The sequence below is a fragment of the Coregonus lavaretus genome, assembly GCF_964263955.1.
Source record: "Coregonus lavaretus genome assembly, contig: HAP1_SCAFFOLD_2153, whole genome shotgun sequence".
Taxonomy (NCBI): Eukaryota; Metazoa; Chordata; class Actinopteri; order Salmoniformes; family Salmonidae; genus Coregonus; species Coregonus lavaretus.
In genome coordinates, this window is record NW_028157649.1 from 6160 (window position 1) to 28459 (window position 22300).

The 22300-nt window shown below is 42.2% G+C and overlaps 1 protein-coding gene across 1 annotated transcript; it reads right to left on the reverse strand.

The window, feature by feature from the left end:
* Positions 1-3136: 3136 nt before the first annotated feature.
* On the reverse strand, positions 3137-3814 carry LOC311125134 (class E basic helix-loop-helix protein 23-like; the record flags this gene model as incomplete). The annotated part of the gene is made up of 1 exon (XM_084199197.1): positions 3137-3814. One exon carries the CDS (start codon positions 3812-3814, stop codon positions 3137-3139), a length of 678 nt encoding a protein of 225 aa, XP_084055323.1.
* Between the last annotated feature and the right edge of the window lie 18486 nt (positions 3815-22300).

The following is a 22300-nucleotide window of genomic DNA, read 5'->3' on the forward strand; positions in this document are numbered from 1 at the left end:
TGCCAGGGTAGTGGGTTCGATCCCCGGGACCACCCATACGTAAAAATGTATGCACACATGACTGTAAGTCGCTTTGGATAAAAGCGTCTGCTAAATGGCATATTATATTATATAAGTATTATATTCTACAAAATAGGCTATATTATTAAGAGTTGAGAGTTTCCTTATAGACCCTGGCCTGAATGTGGCACACACCAAGGTCAAGAACGCACCAACATAGTTGATATTATAATAATAAACAATTGTCACCCTGCAACTTACAAGCTATAGCGATATTAAGAGTTGTCTCCATGAACACATACTGTATCAAGTGATAAACCATGCAGTTTACCGGAGAAACTGGGAAACTGACAATACAGACTTCCGTGCAAAAAGGCAGCCGTCTCATCCAAGCCAATTAGCCAAAGTTTAGAGTGATTGAGCTCGAGACCGAGGCTATGGCTATAGCCTAATATAAATGGCGCCGTTCGTCACAACGAATCCCCGGTCCTCTGCCTGTCACGCAGGGCTGCTGAGGAGTCGTCTGTCATCAGAACACCAATTTGAGATGCCAGGGGTGGCATGCTGTTATGACATCCATCTAAACTGTGATAGAGTGACTGGGGCAACCCTTAGACAGACAGACAGACAGACAGACAGACAGACAGACAGACAGACAGACAGACAGACAGACAGACAGACAGACAGACAGACAGACAGACAGACAGACAGAATGATTGAGTGACTAACGAGTAGACCAATCTTATTCCTATTATATGAAGTTCACGTCTATCTTCTGTTTGAATACATAGCCTGTTGTCCCACCTGGGCACAGCTAAGGGATAGGCTGGTTTTACGCACAGACAGACGCATGCGTAAAAGGTGCAAAGGTGCAAAGTTATGCCGCAGTGACACTGACTGAAAAGTATCTCTCTCTCTCTCTCGCTCTCTCTCTCTCACTATTTTATTGCAGCCGAACTTTTCTTTAGAGGTAGCCTATTGTGAAAAACAAATAGATATTTACATAAAATCTGCCACGTAGGCCTAAATGTATGCCTACATTGAGGACAGGTGTGATTAGTTATAGGTCTCATTAAACTGTAAAAATGGGTGGTTTGCATTGGTATAATTACTGAAAATAATTAGAACACAGACTACCTTTAAAACGTATTAAATATTGGTGAAAAAGACATACCATTTATTTCTTTTTAGTTTGAATACTTATTTGAAATCAGTCAATTTCTGCAGAATGATGTATTAACTTGATAAGGAGGTTTTTTTAGTGTTCATGAGTTTTAATTAAGTCTAATTTATTTGTACTGTTCTGAAAACGATAGGACTACAGTAAATGTGTTTGACTGTCCTTCTTTTAAAATATAGGCCTACAGCGAAAGACAATCGTATCTCTCAGATAAGGATTAATCTATATATTCCACCTCATAGTTTTCCGTGCAATGCCCTGCCCTGCAAATCAGAACTGCCCCTCTTTAACGTTCATCGAATTAAGGAGACGAAGGAGACAGGAGTTGGAATCGTCTTAATAACCGGGCTGGCTTGGAGAAAGCTCGCCGAGGCCTCGCAATCACCCAAATATCGGGAGACAGGTCCTGGGCGCCCCGGGCGGCTCTTGCGCCATTCCCTTCAGCGCCACCGACCCCTCAGCCCCACCAGCCAGACCCGGCCCGTTTACTGCGATATAAATGTAGCTCTACATGTCAAAGGGTTTCTAATGGGGGAGAAATAGAGCGGATCACTCAACGAAGTTTCAAATTAATTTTGTGGAACCCATTCATTCGCAACATTACGCAGAAATGAGTGATGGATAGGTTTGTCAACGTCATCTAGCCTAGAAAGGCTAGGAGTGAGATTAGGTGCTAATTGGTGTGTTTTTCAAACGAGAATTGTAGACAGGCCTACTGTAGCCTTACATGAAAAAAAGGTGTGAAAAGATTGCATTTCGTAAATTGTTGTGAGAAATCCAAATGGGTAGCCTCATCACAGTCAGTTTATTTCTGTTTTAGTCGTATTTAATTCAGTAAAATCAACTCATTTTAGACCGAGGGATGCCTTAAGTCAGACGTCTGGTAAACAACAAACCATTTTAACAAATTCTAGGCTACAAGTGAAAAACGTGTGGTAAATTGGCAATTAAAATGCTAATTAAAAACGTAACTAGGGTATTTGTGTCTAAATCACCTGACCACTGTCCCACAAATCTATAAAAACAATACATCTGTTCAGTGTTAATAAACTGTAGATAAAGTTAAATTGTTGAATGTGTCAATTTTATTTTGTGCATGGTTTAGCTTTGTGGAATTAAGCTTAAAGAAAAACACAAATAGCAGCCTATTCGAGCATAGATATATGTTTTATTTATAAAGACATATAAACAATATATGAAATTCATGTTGCAACACAACCAAATGCTTCGTCTTAGGCTGTTGTTTTGAAAACCAATGCCATAGCAGTACTTTGATCAAGTAGTTTTCCACAGTTGTACAATAGCCTACAATCATGTGAATTGTGCAATAACAAAACCAAAATCCTCAATACATATTTTCAAAAATATATTACATAATACACTAGTGTTTCCCCACATAGCATCCGTTAAAATCAGGGAAAGTTAATTCATTATTTAACAGTGCTGCAAAAGAAGTTGGACACTGGAAAGCATTTTCGTCATCTCTCTCGTTATTTTTCGTAGTTTTGCTGAATGTTGCATAGTACACAAGAATACGAAATGTAGATCATTAATAACTTTTGCAAGGGTGCCATTTTTATAGCCACACATAAAATGTCAAACTGTCAATTAAAACATGGTAAGTCACGGCCACAACAATTCATCCAATTCCTTTAACTCTGAGGAGAGCACAGGGAAAGATAAACACTTTTTTTTTTTTTTTAACAGCTATTTTTAGCTCCAACCTCAACATTAATCTAGCCTTTAGTAAACACCAGTGTTGTTTTTCATGTTTTTGTTCAATCTGGATGAATCATCGCAGCATTATTTAAACATCGTTTAGGATTTACGCATTAGACTTGATGCTGTAGGCCTAGTCCCTTTTCCAACGTATTCAAATAACTATAGAAAGTGGGAGAGAGAGACCGATATATGGATGCAAGTGGATCAAGTTCAGGTATATACAGAGAAACGATATCAAGGCTTGTCGTTAAGGTGCTTGAAGAGACTCGCAGTTGTCCCTGAGTATTTCTCGGCGTGGGTGGCGAGTGCCGAGCCCGTGAAGGGATACACCGCCGCCTGTCCAAAGGGTGCAAGGGCAGTGGGGATGGGCGAGTTGATGCTCTGTCCCTGGTTCAGATAAGCCACCAGCCGCCTCATCTCCTCCAGAGCCTGAGCCTGCATGAGGATGTAGTTCTTGGCCAGGAGGAGAGTGGCTATTTTTGAGAGTTTCCTCACCGACGGGCTGTGCGCATACGGGATCACAGAGCGCAGGCCGTCCAGTGCATCGTTCAGGTCGTGCATCCGTCTTCTCTCGCGCGCATTGATGCTCAGGCGCAGAGACCGTTGCTCCTTGGGCTTCTTAGAAAGGGGACCCCCGTGTTTGTCATCGTCGAAGCCAGAGCCCCTCTTCCGGGGGTCCAGAGGGTCGAAACTGTCGTCGTCATCACTGGTCTGCTCCCCGCCGCTCTCGTTGGACTTGCCCGTCTGACCGTGGAGGAAGTCGGCGGCAGGTGTGAGAGGGTAGCGCCCTCCAGGACTTCCAGTAACCTGGCCAGGTCCAAAGCCGAATGCGGACTGGCCGTAGCGCTGCGTCAGGTCCAGTAGAGTGTCGTTGCTGATGGACTTCAGCAGGTTCTCTTCCCCGGCATTCATTTTCTCTTCCAAAATAAGGACAATTAAAAAATGCAGTTCGATTGAAACTTATCCTCTTCCTCTCTGTCGTTCTTTTGTCGTGGAGAGTATTCACACACTCTCCCCGAGTCCTTGTCAACACACTTTCTCTGTGGCTCTTCAGAACAGTTGCAGTGAATGGATTCGGCCTCTTGCTGAATTCAGCCCTCTTTATGTTCCCCTAAACGCATATAAATTTAAGAACACTTCTGTAATTGTGTGTTTTGCAAAGCGACGTTAAACGCGCTTAAAGACTGGCATGGGTGAGAGACTGGAGCGCTTGCCTCCTTAACCGGGTTCCTCGCATACGTCTTGCCCTCGCCCTGGGCAGATTGTGACTCGCGCTCAGTCCCCCTCCCGCGTTAGTAGGAGCGCGAGGCCCGCCGGGATTATCTATCTGTCCAATCAGGGGGGCGTTTTAATTACTAGGGTAGGGCGCTGGTATGGTCCTAATTTCGATCAGAATAATGATAAGTGCAACACAAACTGACACAAATAGCTTTCGCCTATAATATTGAGTTAGTCTATGTTTGACAAATCGTGATGGGCATGTGTTGTCCCAATAAAACACCCATATATATTCACCCAAGAGTAAAGACTATCATTAGAGAATGTTTTAAACGAAAATGCACTTACCTTAGTTTAGGCTACTTTAGGCAGCCTGAAAACAGGCTATGAAGTGGACGGCCAACATAGGCTACATTTTATTTCATCAATATTGGAAGTGTCTATGATCATCATGTTATCCAAATCCAACTCCTCCAAAACCCTGGATGGTGAAGTGTTCCAATTCAGATTTCGATTCACTTTTAGGAATACCATTCAACTTTTAGGAATAACATTCAACTCCCAATGTGGAATGTTCAGCTCCAGATATGAATATATTAACGGCTAATTCATGTTAATGAAGCAGAGAGATATAGGCTGATTCTTCCTGGTTGACATGTGCATTGTTTGCCTAGACTAAAGGGTATAGGAAACTAAATGTGTGTGCATAGCATACAGCTCCTACAGGCATGCTAAATATCCTGCAAATTAATACCAAAAAAAACATTATGTTGTAGGCTATATTTGACAACAGATCTCTGTAGGTTTACCGCACAGTGGTCCACCGTGAAATAAAGTGAAATTGTATTCAATTGAAATCTGCTTCCCTTATCTCTTGAGCTACAATACACTAAATGAGAAGCTGATAAATATCCAACAATAGCTTAAAGGAGGCTGGCAGGGTGAATCTGGGAGAGTAAGGCCCAGGATGAGGCTGCCAGGGTGAGACTGGCAGAGGAAAAACAACACTATTTCACTCAATTTTCCACAATGAAAGACTAGTGTGGATCTTTCAGGACCATGGACAACTCCAGTGACGCGTGTTTCAGCCCAGAAAGAGGGAGAGAGAGAGAGAGAGAGAGAAAGCGACACAGAGAGAGAGAGAGAGAGAGAGCGCGGAACCGTGACCGCTGGGTGGTAGCCTATTAATTGCATAGCCTGGCCAGGCCCCAGAATCAGGGCTTATCGGAGGAAGGGAGGCCCAAGGCATGGTGGTTCACCATGCACATTAGCAGTATCAACACCAAATGCTCACGGACAGGGGCGACGGGGGGAAAGCACGGGAAACATAGTATAGGCCTATTGCATTTTCCTGAAATGTATCCACTGTCTTGCTTTAGGCTACTTTGTTGCATCCTCACAATAACTAGCCTAGCTTTGCCCACACATTCAGGGACATAATAATTATATATTTTTTAAAAACATATCGCGCTAAGCAACAGAATCATTGTGAAAGTGCCATCTCAAATAACCTATCCATGTTTAGCATTCATTTCCTTCTAAGACAATTAACGATTAAACATCAGAAGGTTAAAGAAACAGATGATAACACAAACAGTGAGCCCAATATCCGAAGCAGTAAAAATCTAAACAGCTCACCAGATCCTATCGTTGTTTTCTACCTTATGGTTTCAAGATAAGTTACCTGTTCACCTTTGCGTGGTCTTTGGGGGTTTAAGTCCGGGCTGCAATTAAATTAACTTGATACAAAGCATTCCAATCGAATTATTGATTGATTGATCTTCTACAAGTCTCCTATCCAATTATTTCAGTTTGTAGGCCTGCTGAAGCACCACTTCCACTGGTCCTAGTAGGAGATGGAAACACTGACACCTTCTGTTCAGAATGGCGCATTACATTATGATCTGAGTGCAAAAAGGGGGTTCTGTGCTCAAACTACTAGTCAGGTTTTGGTGCGCCCGGAGATGGCATCCCTCCAGGAGGCAAGAAAGAGATTTCGATTTGGAAAAGTGGAATATATTCACAAGGAGTAGTTTAATTGGATTTCGGAGGAGGAATGGGGGGAAGAAGAGAGGAAGAAGAGGTTGAAGAGAATGAGAGAGGTTGAGTTTTAATCTATTGAAGATGGAGGAAAAGAGGGAGACGGAGTGTCAAAGATTGGTGTCAAGTGCAAACAGTGTGAGCATATGCCAGGCCGAGTTATGGAGGTGAAATGGAAGTGAATGAGGGTGAGTTAAGTGAGGTGGAAGTTGTGGTGAAGAGCTCGGATCCTGAGCCTGGTATCGATGGACAGGATAAAGAAGATTCTGGTCCAGTAGGAGTGAAATATTTGGAGAAAGTGGATCCTTGCCTTTTGGCGGATCCATTTGTTGTTTCAGGGTTGGTGGGAAAGGAGTTGGGTGCAGTTGAATCAGTGAAGGTAACTTGTAGTCGACTATTTGTTTGTTTTTCTCCTGCTCAGAGGGAGCGGGTGCTTCGTGTCATGCAACTTGGGTCAAGATCTGTTTTTTGCTTTGCTCTTAGGAACAGGGCACCATTGAAAGGAGGGATTTATGGGGTAGCATTAAGTGTGAAGGTGAAGCAATTGAAGTTGAAGATTCCTGGTGTTTGTGACACCCGCCGTTTGGTGCGACGCAGACATGGTGGTGAGCGTGGTGAGTCACTGTGAGTCTTTAGGATATATCAGTTATGCTGTTAGAGCTTTTGTGCCGAATCCACTGAGGTGTTTTAGGTGCCAGGTACCATGTAGCACCAGTGTTTAGGAGGGAGATTCCAAGATGTGGGAAGTGTGCAGGAGGACATGGACAGAGGATTGTGTAGTATCGGTGGATAAAGTTGTGTGTGTCAACTGTAGGGGTGCTCATTTTGCTGGGGATTGGAGGTGGCCAGAGTAGTGCAGAAGGAGTCGTACGCTGAGGCAGTGAAGAAAGTAGAGGAGGATGGGTCGATGGTGAGGGATCCTGAGAGGATCCCTGTGAGTAGTAGATCTGTGCCAGCACAGAGGGATAGGCCAACGAGTGATATGTGCTTCATTAAGGTTGGCTTCTTAGCGTTCATGGCAATGGTTATCAACTGTACCACAGAAATGGAATGTAAATCACAGAAAATTGATGTTGTGGTGGCAGCTACAGAGAAGTACTTGGGTATATGAGATTTTGACTTCAGAAGAGATACTGTATTGAGTGTTGAGTGGTGGGATCCTGTCCTCCCAGGTCGTTGGCATGGTGCAGGAGCAGATAGGGTCAAAGTAGTGGAATGGGGTAGTGGGTTTTTAATGAGTGTAGGGTTAGTTGGAAGGGTGTTTTTATTTTTTCATTTTGTATCATAAAGTAGAATGGATTTATACTAGGCCTATAGTCCAATTGGTGACGGTAATGCAACATATTGGATGTCAACCGCCGTTAAACCCTGCTGAAGAAAAATAAGAACCAACTGGAGTCACTCCAGTGGCACTCTCAGAGGGGTCGTGAAACCAGAAACATCCATTTTTTAGGGGAAAAGGAAGACAGCCTGTGCGCCTCGCTGTTTAAAGTACCCGGTAAAACATATAGCGGATGCCTATAGATAGTTCCTGTCTTTCTTCGAGATTAAGTTCTTGCCACAAAGTCAACAGACACCACATACCAATTTTATTGCTGTTAACTTTGTCGGAGATTCCATTATAGGGCACGTGCTAGCTTGCTAACTGAAGTTGTTTCCATCTGGAATATTAATAAGGCTACACTCCATCTTATCTCCTCCTCCACATTTACTGGATTGGTTAAACAGTGAAGAAGAGAACCTCCCCGGACAGCCTGCTACACGTTAGGTTACTCCCGTGGAGATAGGTGCTACCCATAGAGTTAGTTATAGGACTCATCATTGATATAACCCGTTTTTGCATGGACATTGCCACTGAGTGCTTCCACTATTTAAATGCGCTGTGCAACTGAAGGCAATAAACAACTTATCTGGTAGAAAACAGCCTATGTGGCATCGATATTAGTCAGAAACATTATTCTAATGTCAAAATTGACTACGCAGTGTAAATAGGGTAATTTTGTTAATAAAGTCAGTTTCGTCCAAAACTGAGTTTTGTCAGTGAGATCGTCATGACTTACTTGAGGGTTGGGTTTTGATTTTGACAATACTCACTTGCCCAAGTTTCAAGTTTTATTAGTCTTATGTATAGGATACACATGGTATACACCACAGGAGGTTGGTGGGACCTTAATTGGGGAGGACGGGCTCGTGGTATCAAATACTTCAAACACATGGTTTTCATGTGATGGATGTCATTCCATTTGCTCCGTTCCAGCCATTACTATGATCCGTCCTCCCCTCAGCCGCCTCCTGTGGTATACACCATCCAACGAAACGCTTACTTGCAGAAATACTGAAATACACAGCTGTGGTGATTGCACTCTATCCAATCCTACTGCAGAACACACAGACTGCTCATCAGCGCAGCGGATCTGAATTTGTTTACATAAGACAACACCTCACACGTTTTTTAACTTGAGAAATACTGCACCGAACACCTTGGCCATGTCAGAGAGGATCAAAATCGTAATGTATCATGGTTAGATTGTGACTGACTGACTGATCTACAAATAATAATGAGTAGTTATTTATGATGCAAGGGTTTTTGTAGATCAGTCAGTCGTCAGTCGCCTTCACTGTCGGCTGCAATGTCGAACAAGCCCCTTAGCTAGATGTAAAAACCGGTAACGGTATGGGGAAAATGAATGGGGAAAGAATAGGGTTTGGGGATAAATGCCGAAAATAAGGTCTGAGGTTAACATAGGCTTAGGAGATGTTATACATTTTGTTCTATGAGATAATGTCAGTCAGTTAACATGACCTTAATGAATTATCAAGCCTTTATGTGCTTTATGTGCTTTTTTAAATTATATAAATGCTTCAAAATTCACAAAATGTGATGTTAGCTGATGAAGATTATCTCATTGAACAAAATGTATAAGATCTCCTAAGCCTGTGTTTACCACAGACCTTATTTTCGGCGTTTATCCAAAACCCCTACAAAAACGCCATTAATTTCCCCATAGGCTTTGTCCAACGAACCATGGTGGAGTTAGACACCATTGCTATTTCTCTCTATTACAGATTTCTTTAGTTAACTTAGATTCATTCTGATTATTTTGAGGAAGTAATACTGGCTTTGTTCCTATGGTGTCTCATGGGGGACAAACATCAGTAACTGCCACATCAAAACACACCCCCAAGACTGAAATCTTGTTTCTTTTAATTGATGAGCAACAGAGAAAATAAACATATGTGGAATCGGTGTGTTCAGTCACTCTTTAAAGTAGTCAACTGGATGGTGAATCCTATGAGTTTTGTTGCATGGTTTTTAAATGGCTTTAAGTTATATCACCACCATCTAGTGGCCACAGTAAATTAATGACACACAAGATATGATCGAGGACCCAAGCACTGCAGGTGGCAGTAAATTACTAATATCAGCTTTATGTTTTTTTTTCAAATACAAAAGAAGAAGAAAATTGACTACATCAAAATGGAGATGGCCTCAATGGCGTGCTGTCACAGATGCCATAATGGGACAAATACAAAGATGAGTCCACACTCTAACTCCATGGTGCTACCTTTAATAATGTAATGACCCATCAGAAGTTTAGATGAGACATTCTCCATTAAAAGTATTTATTGATCCAAAGTCAAAATGGATGGTTTATCTAATCTACATGTTTGAGTGAAATACATTTTACTTTGAGTTGTCTTTGTAGGCCAGTAGCCTAGTAACAGCAGCCACGATAATCCATTGTTTACCAGGCTAGTCTTTATCATGATTTAGCATCATCCTAAAAAATCTATATAATCCAATATCCCTGATGTTAGCAGTTAGCAAAGCTGCACTACATGTTGAAACTTCAAATTAATTAAACTTCACATTAATGTTTGAGTTTGTACAGATTTTTTATAAAGTGTATACTGTCGAAATAATTGCATACCATGTTTTACTGAAAAACACAATCTCAAATTTACCAGAACAGGGATGTCCCAAATTGGCCAGAAGATGGCAGGATTGTCATACAAAGCCTGTAATATTCTAGTCTACTATCTCCTTGCTTTAAGTGGCAATTCCTTGCACCTCTTCATCTGTATTGGTCTGAAAATACAGGATGAGTTAAAGCAATATGAAGCAATATGTTTGAGGCCTAGTGGCGATGCTTTCTCTAAACCACTTCTGTCAGTTGTTTACATGCAGTTCAAGGAAAGGAAAGAGGAAGCAACTGTATAGACTATTGCGATGCAGCATGTTCATGTCCAGTTGCCAAATACATCCCTGCGTGACTCCTAGAGAGTGCACATAACAGTTCTCTCTTGCTAAGAAGTTGCTTCTAATTCAGAATTTCTGAAACAGATGTATTTATCTATTACCTTTATTTAACAGCGAACACAGCGAGCAATGTAAACACACCAACAATAAACCATAACATTCAGAAGGCCTTAGCAGCAGCTTACATTGCCATGGTAACTAGAGTCCACACTCAACTATCTCAACTAGCCGGTGCCCCCGCACATTGACTCTGCACCGGTACCCCCCTGTATATATAGCCTCCCTACTGTTATTTTATTTTACTTCTGCTCTTTTTTTCTCAACACTTTTTTTGTTGTTGTTTTATTTTTACTTTTTTTGTAAAAAATAAATGCACTGTTGGTTAAGGGCTTTAAGTAAGCATTTCACTGTAATGTCTGCACCTGTTGTATTCGGCGCATGTGACCAATAAAATTTGATTTGATTTGATTTGATTTGATTAGAGGTCAAGGTGACATGCTATTTGGCACTGTGTGGCGCACTGAGGAGGCTGCAATTGCAGCTTATGACCACAGAGAGGCAGTCTAGTGTCTACTGATCGTTATACACATGCACGCACGCACACACGCGCACACACACGCACACACACATACACACACACACACACACACACACACACACACACACACACACACACACACACACACACACACACACACACACACACACACACACACACACACAGAGTCTTTATGCACACAATCTGCAACCTATGATGACATAGGCTGCTATGAGACTATGAGAATATAATTACTTTAAGTTCCAGAAGGAACTTCAGTTGTGAGACTCAATGCTCGGACAACCTTCTGAGAAGAATATAACCAGGCTGTTGATATATAGTCAAACAAAGGTAGTGTGTTGTTTCATATAACATTGATGCATGTTGTATTCCCACTGGGCATCAGACAGTGATGTTGATTGATATTTGATTGTTGTCAACAAACATGTACAATTTGACATTTTATTTAACCTCTGTCCTTCTCCATTTCCTAAGGGTTCTCCATTTTCTAAATACTCTTTCATCAAGACCTCTGAAATTACCTGGAAAGGTTTGAACATAGTGTACCCTAGCATGTATACTGAGATATGTTGTCATGTGTTCACCAATCATGATGTATCTTGTTGTGTGTTTTAACCAATCAGCAGACAGCAGGGAAACTAGGCCTTGGTTTCCTGAGGGAACAACAGTGAGGCTGAAGACTGCACTCCACACTGGTTAAGCCTTTCACACACACACACTCTCACACACACACACACACACACACACACACACACACACACACACACACACACACACACACACACACACACACACACACACACACACACACACACACACACACACACACACACACACACACACACACACACACACACACACACACACACACACACACACACACACACACACACACACACACACATTGAGACACTTCAAAGAGCTGCTCTGAGTAAAGATGGAGCGGGCTCCTTTGATCGCTCCCTGCTGAGTCTGATTAATGTGTAGATTTACAGTTCAGACCTGCAGGGACCTGGCAGCCATGACACCCAGATACTGCAGAGGAATCTCACCCGCTCAACCTCCAATCAGAACCCTTTCTCTCTCGGTCATCATCCAATCAGAGGTATTACATTCTCTCTTCCGACAATTAGAACCCTCTCATTCTTACAACATCCAATCTGAATACTCTAACTAACTGACTAATTCATCTAATCAGAAAACTCTAACTCACTCAAAATCCAATCAGAACCCTCTCACATTCTCTGATAATCCAATCAGCAGTTTACATTTATTTCTGCCTCTAATTAGAGGAGTTTGTCTGCAACTTCAGTAGGAATCGCCTGAAAAGCTTCATTTCCATGTCTCCTCATCTTTGTTTTTCACTGATCTGTAATGCTGTGGGTGCACTCTGTTCAGCTTACTCTAAATTGGAAGTGTGCTTGAGTGTCTGTTATTTGGTGTAGGGTGCAAGAGCAATATTTGCTGCAACAAAAAAAAAGTTGATCTGCTGAGCAAGCGTTGCACCTACATTTCATCACATACCCTGCTGACAAGAGGTAACATGGTACAAACATTTCCCCTCTGCCTCTTTTTATCTCCTTCCCTCTCTCTGCTCTTGTTCTCTTTCTCCTATTGCTGCAATTTGATGCAGATTAAAAAAAGAAAAGTGGAGAAAGAGGGCTGGTGGAGGGGAGAGAGATGGGACGGGCCATGAATAATTGTTGAAGATTTCTTTACTCTGACTCACTTTGTAGTCCATTATGAACCCTTTAAAGGTGCCACACACTCCATCTGTTTCGTTGACACCAAACATTCACTAATTAATACCTAACAAAATATACAGAATATAAAATTAACTGTGTGACCTTATCTGGGAAATTGATCTACTTGGACATCTCTACATTTCTGTCCTCATATAGTGAAACACACACATAGGCACTCGCAAGCTCGCATGTACACACACAAACACACACACCCATACACAAATAATCCTCTGCATCCTTTTCTATAGCCAGAAGAGAATGAGCTGTCAGAACTGTTGATTGATGACATCTGTCTGTCACCATGAGACAGTCGCCATGACGATGAAGGGTCAGTGAGGTCAGAGGTGATGTAATCTCTCCAATCCGTCTCTCTGGAACACAAACACAAAGAGGAAAACCAAAGGTTTACCTATCACACACAGTTTAAGACACAGCCTAGTAAATATCGTCAATAAATGAATGAATTAATATTGGAACAGACACTAACAATGTAACATATTAATATTGTGAATATTGTGAATACTGGCCAGAGGAATATTGGTTTATGTTGCCATGGTGCAATCACAACAAAACCACAGACAAGACAAAAAGGACCATGTTATGAACCCAATGACCTGAAGGGTCTCTCTCTGTGTCTCTGTCTCTCTCTGTTTATGTGTGCGTACAATAGATTTGAAATTCTCTCTTTCTTTTTATATAAACTTTATATATATATATACAGTGGGGAGAACAAGTATTTGATACACTGCCGATTTTGCAGGTTTTCCTACTTACAAAGCATGTAGAGGTCTGTCATTTTTATCATAGGTACACTTCAACTGTGAGAGACGGAATCTAAAAATCCAGAAAATCACATTGTATGATTTTTAAGAAATTAATTTGCATTTTATTGCATGACATAAGTATTTGATACATCAGAAAAGCAGAACTTAATATTTGGTACAGAAACCTTTGTTTGCAATTACAGAGATCATACGTTTCCTGTAGGTCTTGACCAGGTTTGCACACACTGCAGCAGGGATTTTGGCCCACTCCTCCATACAGACCTTCTCCAGATCCTTCAGGTTTCGGGGCTGTCGCTGGGCAATACAGACTTTCAGCTCCCTCCAAAGATGTTCTATTAGCTTCAGGTCTGGAGACTGGCTAGGCCACTCCAGGACCTTGAGATGCTTCTTACGGAGCCACTCCTTAGTTGCCCTGGCTGTGTGTTTTGGGTCGTTGTCATGCTGGAAGACCCAGCCACGACCCATCTTCAATGCTCTTACTGAGGGAAGGAGGTTGTTGGCCAAGATCTCGCGATACATGGCCCCATCCATCCTCCCCTCAATACGGTGCAGTTGTCCTGTCCCCTTAGCAGAAAAGCATCCCCAAAGAATGATTTTTCCATCTCCATGCTTCACGGTTGGGATGGTGTTCTTGGGGTTGTACTCATCCTTCTTCTTCCTCCAAACACGGCGAGTGGAGTTTAGACCAAAAAGCTCTATTTTTGTCTCATCAGACCACATGACCTTCTCCCATTCCTCCTCTGGATCATCCAGATGGTGATTGGCAAACTTCAGACGGGCCTGGACATGCGCTGGCTTGATCAGGGGGACCTTGCGTGCGCTGCAGGATTTTAATCCATGACGGCGTAGTGTGTTACTAATGGTTTTCTTTGAGACTGTGGTCCCAGCTCTCTTCAGGTCATTGACCAGGTCCTGCCGTGTAGTTCTGGGCTGATCCCTCACCTTCCTCATGATCATTGATGCCGCACGAGGTGAGATCTTGCATGGAGCCCCAGACCGAGGGTGATTGACCGTCATCTTGAACTTCTTCCATTTTCTAATAATTGCGCCAACAGTTGTTGCCTTCTCACCAAGCTGCTTGCCTATTGTCCTGTAGCTCATCCCAGCCTTGTGCAGGTCTACAATTTTATCCCTGATGTCCTTACACAGCTCTCTGGTCTTGGCCATTGTGGAGAGGTTGGAGTCTGTTTGATTGAGTGTGTGGACAGGTGTCTTTTATACAGGTAACGAGTTCAAACAGGTGCAGTTAATACAGGTAATGAGTGGAGAACAGGAGGGCTTCTTAAAGAAAAACGAACAGGTCTGTGAGAGCCGGAATTCTTACTGGTTGGTAGGTGATCAAATACTTATGTCATGCAATAAAATGCAAATTAATTACTTAAAAATCATACAATGTGATTTTCTGGATTTTTAGATTCCGTCTCTCACAGTTGAAGTGTACCTATGATAAAAATGACAGACCTCTACATGCTTTGTAAGTAGGAAAACCTGCAAAATCGGCAGTGTATCAAATACTTGTTCTCCCCACCGTATATACTATTAGGGGAGCCTAAAGATAAATAATCCACTTGTTTAGAGATAAAAATTGTAATCAATTTTTTATAAATCAGTACAATTTAAAGTGAGTGTGTTGCCAAAGAGAGTTTTCCTTCCAGGGTTTTTGCTGACCGGAAGTCCATATTTAATGAAGTGAATAGCTTGTTAAAATGTTTTTAAGTGCTCCTGTGCAGCGCTGCAGGCTGGAAGAGTGGGATGAGGCTTGGGTTCACTGCCTTTTCTCCTCTCTGTGAAGAAGGGAGTGGATTAAAGGGGTGAGTTCCCCCTCCTTCTCTTCCCTTGTTCCCTCCCTCCCTGGTTGGCCGTTCTCTCCCTCGGGGGACAACCTGCGTCAGTCCCCATTAACATCCATCAGAACACGCTCCTCTGGAGGGCAGACGCACACACACGCAAGCACACACACGCACATACACACTAAAACACAATGAAACACACACACACATATACACAGTTAAACACAACCACACATGCACAACTGTGTATACCAACACACACACACACACACACACACACACACACACACACACACAGTAAAATACAACCACACATACAAAACCATGCAAAATTAAATTAAACACAACACAATACAACACATTTGGATACACACACTTATAGTAACAAACGCAAGCACATTGTGTCACACACACACCACAGTTACACAGTGATACACACACAGACACACTGATTAGTCTTTATGATAAACTCAAATGGGGAGACTACAGGAGGATCCTCCATGTTTGAGGGTTAGACAAGAACACACACACTCCCCGTCTTGATTTGAATTCCTCTCAACAGCAGAAAGTTTGAACAAGCATCTGAAGACTGTCTGTAGAGTGAGAGAGGAGAAAACTTCCACCAACTGAAGCTTGGCATCATGTCTTGTGCATATTCTGTCTGTGTGAAGTTTGGGCTGCCTGCTCCCTTGTTATCTCTCTGCTCTGCGCTGGGGGGAGGGGAGGAGGAGGGGAGGAGGGGAGAAGGAAAGGAGGAGAGGGAGAGAGGGGGAGAGGAGGAGAGGATGGGAGGGGAGGAGGAGAGGAGGAGAGGAGGAGAGGAGGAGGGAATGGGAGGGGAGGTGGAGAGGAGGGGAGGAGGGAATGGGAGGGGAGGAGGAGAGGGGGAGAGGAGGGGAGGAGGGAATGGGAGGAGAGGAGGGGAGGAGGGAATGGGAGGGGAGGAGGAGAGGAGGAGAGGAGGGAAGGAGTGGAGCAGTGGAGCAGGAGATTAGGGGAGGAGGAAAAAGTGGAGGAGGAGAGGAGGAAGAGAGGAGGAAGAGAGGAGGAGAGGAGGAGAGGAGGAGAGGAGGAGAGGAGGAGGAGAGGATAGGAGGAGCAACAAAGTGCACACCCCACACATAACCATTGACACAGAAGCATGAGAATGCGCACACGCACACACACACACACACACACACACACACACACACGCCTGCTAACACACACTCATATCATCCTTATCATTTCCCCCCAAAATAACTCATATCTGCAGAGTTGCTGTCTTTTGAATGAGACAGTCTTATGTCAGTAATAACATTGCACGTTAACATCTCCTTCTTTCGCATCTAAAATCACATTTATGCTCATGTCTAAAATAGTAATTGAGTTTTGTGTGTGTGTGTATGTGTGTGTGTGTTCTTACTTGAGGGCCCTGTAATCACATACACACACACACACACACACACACATGCACACACACATACGCACACCCACACCCACTGACACACACCCACAGACACACACAGACACAGACACACACAGACACAGACACACACAGACACACACAGACACACACGCACATACTCATAGTAACAAACGCAAGCACATTGTGTCACACACACACCACAGTTAGACAGTGATACACACACAGACACACTGATTAGTCTTTATGATAAACTCAAATGGGGAGACTGCAGGAGGATCCTCCATGTTTGAGGGTTAGACAAGAACACACACACTCCCCCTCTTGATTTGAATTCCTCTCAACAGCAGAAAGTTTGAAAAAGCATCTGAAGACTGTCTGTAGAGTGAGAGAGGAGAAAACTTTCACCAATTGAAGCCTGGCATCATGTCTTGTGCATATTCTGTGTGTGTGAAGTTTGGGCTGCCTGCTCCCTTGTTATCTCTCTGCTCTGCGCTGGGGGGAGGGGAGGAGGAGATGAGGAGGGGAGGAGGAGAGAAGGAAAGGAGGAGAGGGAGAGAGGGGGAGAGAAGGAGGGGAGGAGAGGAGAAGAGGAGGAGAGGGAGAGAGGGGGAGAGAAGGAGAGGAGGAGAGGAGAGGAGAGGAGAGGAGAGGAGAGGAGAGGAGAGGAGAGGAGAGGAGAGGAGAGGAGAGGAGAGGAGAGGAGAGGAGAGGAGAGGAGAGGAGAGGAGAGGAGAGGAGAGGAGAGGAGAGGAGAGGAGAGGAGAGGAGAGGAGAGGAGAGGAGAGGAGGGATATTTGAATGAGACAGTCTTATGTCAGTAATAACGTTGCATGGTAACATCTCCTTCTTTCACATTTAAAATAATTAACATTACACATTTATGCTCATGTCTTATTTAATTGAGTTTTGTGTCTGTGTGTGTGTGTTCTCCCTGGAGGGCCCTGTAACCATGCAGAGTGATGCAGATTTTCTTCCATCGCTCGCTGCCTAATTCAGCTCTTTGACCTAGATTCCAAAATCACACACACAAGAGTGTTCACCAAGGAGAGGTTGTCCTGTTCAATTACACTCATCTCAACACACACACATACACACACACATACACACACAAAAATACACACACACGCACACTCACACACACATACACACATACACACACACATACACGCACACACACACACACACACACACACACACACACACACACACACACACACACACACACACACACACACACACACACACACACACACACACACATACACACACACACACACACACTCACACACACACACACACACACACACACACGTTGTGGGGATGAACTGTAGATAATACAGTTTTTTACAATCACTTTGGCACTAATTTCAGAACCTTGACGTCATTTTTCAAAACTCTAGACACAAAACTCAAAACGGTCATCACTTGTAACACAGGCTGTCCAATGTTCAAAACATTGCATTGTGCATTCATATCTTTAAAGAAATCTTGCACTTGCACAATCATTGGTTCAAAAAACAAATACCAATGAAACGTTAATTTAGATCACCCACACACAAGCAACCGATAGTTTCACTGTGTCATTGTTCGTACGATCATTAAATATTGTAGTACAAAATAGGTGATACATGTTTCATTATGGTACTACATGTAAATACATCCCTGTAAAAGTACTGCAGTAGTAGAGAGAATACTACAGACACAGTGGAATCATTGAACAAAATCTGAAATATATTGATGAAAAACAATACAGTACTGTAAAACATCAAATGCAGTGTTCTTCAACTTGCTTGCTTGTACTGTAAAAAGTAAAACATGGAGTGATTACTGTACTTCTACATTTTCATCAACTCTGTCTTGTGGATTTGGCCACAGGTTCTCATCTACATCACAATGGATGTTTTCATTAGCCAAACATCTTGGAAAAAACATTTGGCCATGGCAAATCCAGGTCTGACACTGGTCTGCCGTGATGTCATTGCATGCGTCATCCATGGCCTGGAGAAGAGTGACTTGTTCATGAGGGCGCCTATCATAAACCTTCCATCTCCATGTGGAGAAAAATTCCTCAATCGGGTTAAGGAAAGGAGAGTATGGGGGTAAATACAGGGTGGTAAATTGTGCATGGGCCTGAAACCATGCTTGTACCATATGGGCATGGTGGAACCTGACATTATCCCACACAATGACATAGGTCACGCCACCAACTCTACATGCCTGATCGAGCTCATCAAGGAAGGTTACAAGGGGACCATAGAAACGGTGTCTGATAAAGAATGATGATGAAATATTACATCCATAGATAATGTAGTCTAATTGGTTCATGCTCCACACTAATTGGTGACAATGAATCTCGTTAATTTGAAACTTTCATGATCTTAACATGGAATATTGTTTGTCTGTTTCCATACAACTATGCATTAAGAGTAATGCAACAGTTACTTATCATTTTGAGCAGTTGTATCAATTGATAGTTGGATAATTGTAATGAAATAAATAGACACTCATCTGAAATGTAATGTGTGAATTGCCTTTTGAAATAGTAGTACTTTGATGTTAAGTTGTGTCATATTGAACAGGTGACTTTTGTTAAATGAACAAATTATCTTAGTTTTATGTGTATTGTATCCAAGCAATTGAAAAAAGTGTTAGAGTTTTGAAAAATGTGCATTTTGATCATTGGTTGTGAGTTTTGTGTCTCGAGTTTTGAAAAATGACATCAAGGTTCTGAAATTAGTGCCAAAGTGATTGTAAAAAACTGTAAACATCATCACAATCATGATTTTGCATCTTTTGAAATCTAATTTAGCTGATGTTGGTAGTAAACCTTTCCATGTCAGGAATCCATTCAGATACTATACTCAACAGATACTTTCCACAACCCATTGATTCCTTCAGAGCTTTTAAACATCTTCCAACCAGCAACTTACAGTTTTTTACAATTACTTTGGCACTAATTTCAGAACCTTGACGTCATTTTTCAAAACACTAGACACAAAACTCACAACCAATGATCAAAATGCACATTTTTCAAAACTCTAACACTTTTTTCAATTGCTTGGATACAATACACATAAAACAAAGATCATTTGTTCATTTAACAAAAATCACCTGTTCAATATGACACAATATAACATCAAAGTACTACTATTTCAAAAGGCAATTCACACATTACATTTCAGATGAGTGTCTATTCATTTCATTACAATTATCCACTCTTAATGCATAGTTGTATGGAAACAGACAAACAATATTCCATGTTTAGATCATGAAAGTTTCAAGATAATGAGATTCATTGTCACCAATTAGCGTGGAGCATGAACCAATTAGACTACATTATCTATGGATGTAATATTTCATCATCGTTCTTTATCAGACACCGTTTCTATGGTCCCATGTACCACCTTTTCAGACTATTTACAGTATTGACAGTACTGCACTGTATGGATGCAGGCCCTTGTAATTGCTTGTCCAATTCTGCCAAGTCGTTACTGATGATTGAGTTCACATTGTGGAACGAGTATATAAAGAATTGATTGGGATCCACTTGCAACAACATAGCGATATGTACTGTAACATGGAGCCGGCAGGTGATCCAGGTCACAATAGAGGTCAAGCAGTGATGGGAGGAAGACGAGGAAGACGTGTTGGTCAAAGGAATGGCAGGGGACAAGCACCCCTTCTGAGAGGTGGTCGTAGGCCTCGTTTGAGAGGTGTGGGGGAACATGGTAGAGGACAAGGCCACAGACCAAGACAGCGGCAGCAACAGCAAAGAATGTCCAATGAAATCCGAGCAATAGTTGTAGACCATGTCATAAATCATGGCATGACAATGACTGAGGCGGCTACAATGATACAACCAAACCTCAGAAGGTCAACAGTAAGTCGTCAGCATGCACTAAACATTGTGCTACTCTCAATTGTCAAATGACTGCATACCAATGTGTATCACAGAGTAGGTGATGTGACCAAGTGTCTTCTTACTGTAATGTTCCCTGTAGAATTGAGTCTTGGCCAAATAGGGGAGGCAGAGGCAAAATTCTGACTGACCAACAAGAGCAGGCTGTGATCGATTTGGTTCGGGCCAGAAATGATATTCGCCTTACAGAAATTTGCCAGCATATCTTGGACAATGAAGACATGTTTAACAATGTATAATCCATAAGTTTGCAGACTATTGCGCGCATGCTGAAAAGGCACCAGGTGTCTTTAAAACAACTATACCGTGTGCCTTTTGAAAGAAATGCAGACAGAGTGAAGCAAATGAGGACTGAGTATGTTCAGGTATGTTCAGTTTCAAGATAGCTGTTGTAATAAAATTCCCTAATAATTCTACATTGTACAGTAATCAGTAAATCTCTTTCCAAAATGTATTTTTAGAGGGTGATGGAGCTGGATGCTGATGACAACCATCACAAATTCATATATTTGGATGAAGCAGGCTTTAACCTGGCCAAGACAAGGAGAAGAGGTCGGAATTTCATTGGCCAGTGGGCAACCATCCAAGTACCTGGACAACGTGGGGCCAACATTACCATGTGTGCGGCTATATCAGAAGATGGTGTGGTGGGACACAGACATCGTATTGGATCATATAATGCAGCTCTCCTTGTAACCTTCCTTGATGAGCTCGATCAGGTCTGTAGAGCTGATGGTGTGACCTATGTCATTGTGTGGGATAATGTCAGGTTCCACCATGCCCATATGGTGCAAGCATGGTTTCAGGCCAATGCACAATTTACCACCCTGTATTTACCCCCATACTCTCCTTTCCTTAACCCGATTGAGAAATGTTTCTCCACATGGAGATGGAAGGTTTATGATAGGCGCCCTCATGAACAAGTCACTCTTCTCCAGGCCATGGATGACGCATGCAATGACATCACGGCAGACCAGTGTCAGGCCTAGATTCGCCATGCCCAAAGGTTTTTTCCAAGATGTTTGGCTAATGAAAACATCCATTGTGATGTAAGTGAGAACCAGTGGCCAAATCCACAAGACAGAGTTGATGAAAATGTAGAAGTACAGTAATCACTCCTATGTTTTGCTTTTTACAGTACAAGCAAGCAAGTTGAAGAACACTGCATTTGATGTTATACAGTACTGTATTGTTTTTCATCAATATATTTCAGATTTTGTTCAATGATTCCACTGTGTCTGTAGTATTCTCTCTACTACTGCAGTACTTTTACAGGGATGTATTTACATGTAGTACCATAATGAAACATGTATCACCTATTTTGTACTACAATATTTAATGATTGTACGAACAATGACACAGTGAAACTATCGGTTGCTTGTGTGTGGGTGATCTAAATTAACATTTCATTGGTATTTCACAATAAATTTGTTTTTTGAACCAATGATTATGCAAGTGCAAGATTTCTTTAAAGATATGAATGCACAATGCAATGTTTTGAACATTGGACAGCCTGTGTTACAAGTGATGACCGTTTTGAGTTTTGTGTCTAGAGTTTTGAAAAATGACGTCAAGGTTCTGAAATGAGTACCAAAGTGATTGTAAAAAACAGTATTACGTCAAAGCATACAGACCAAATCACTTCTCAGTAATTCCTTCTGTCTCATTCTCCC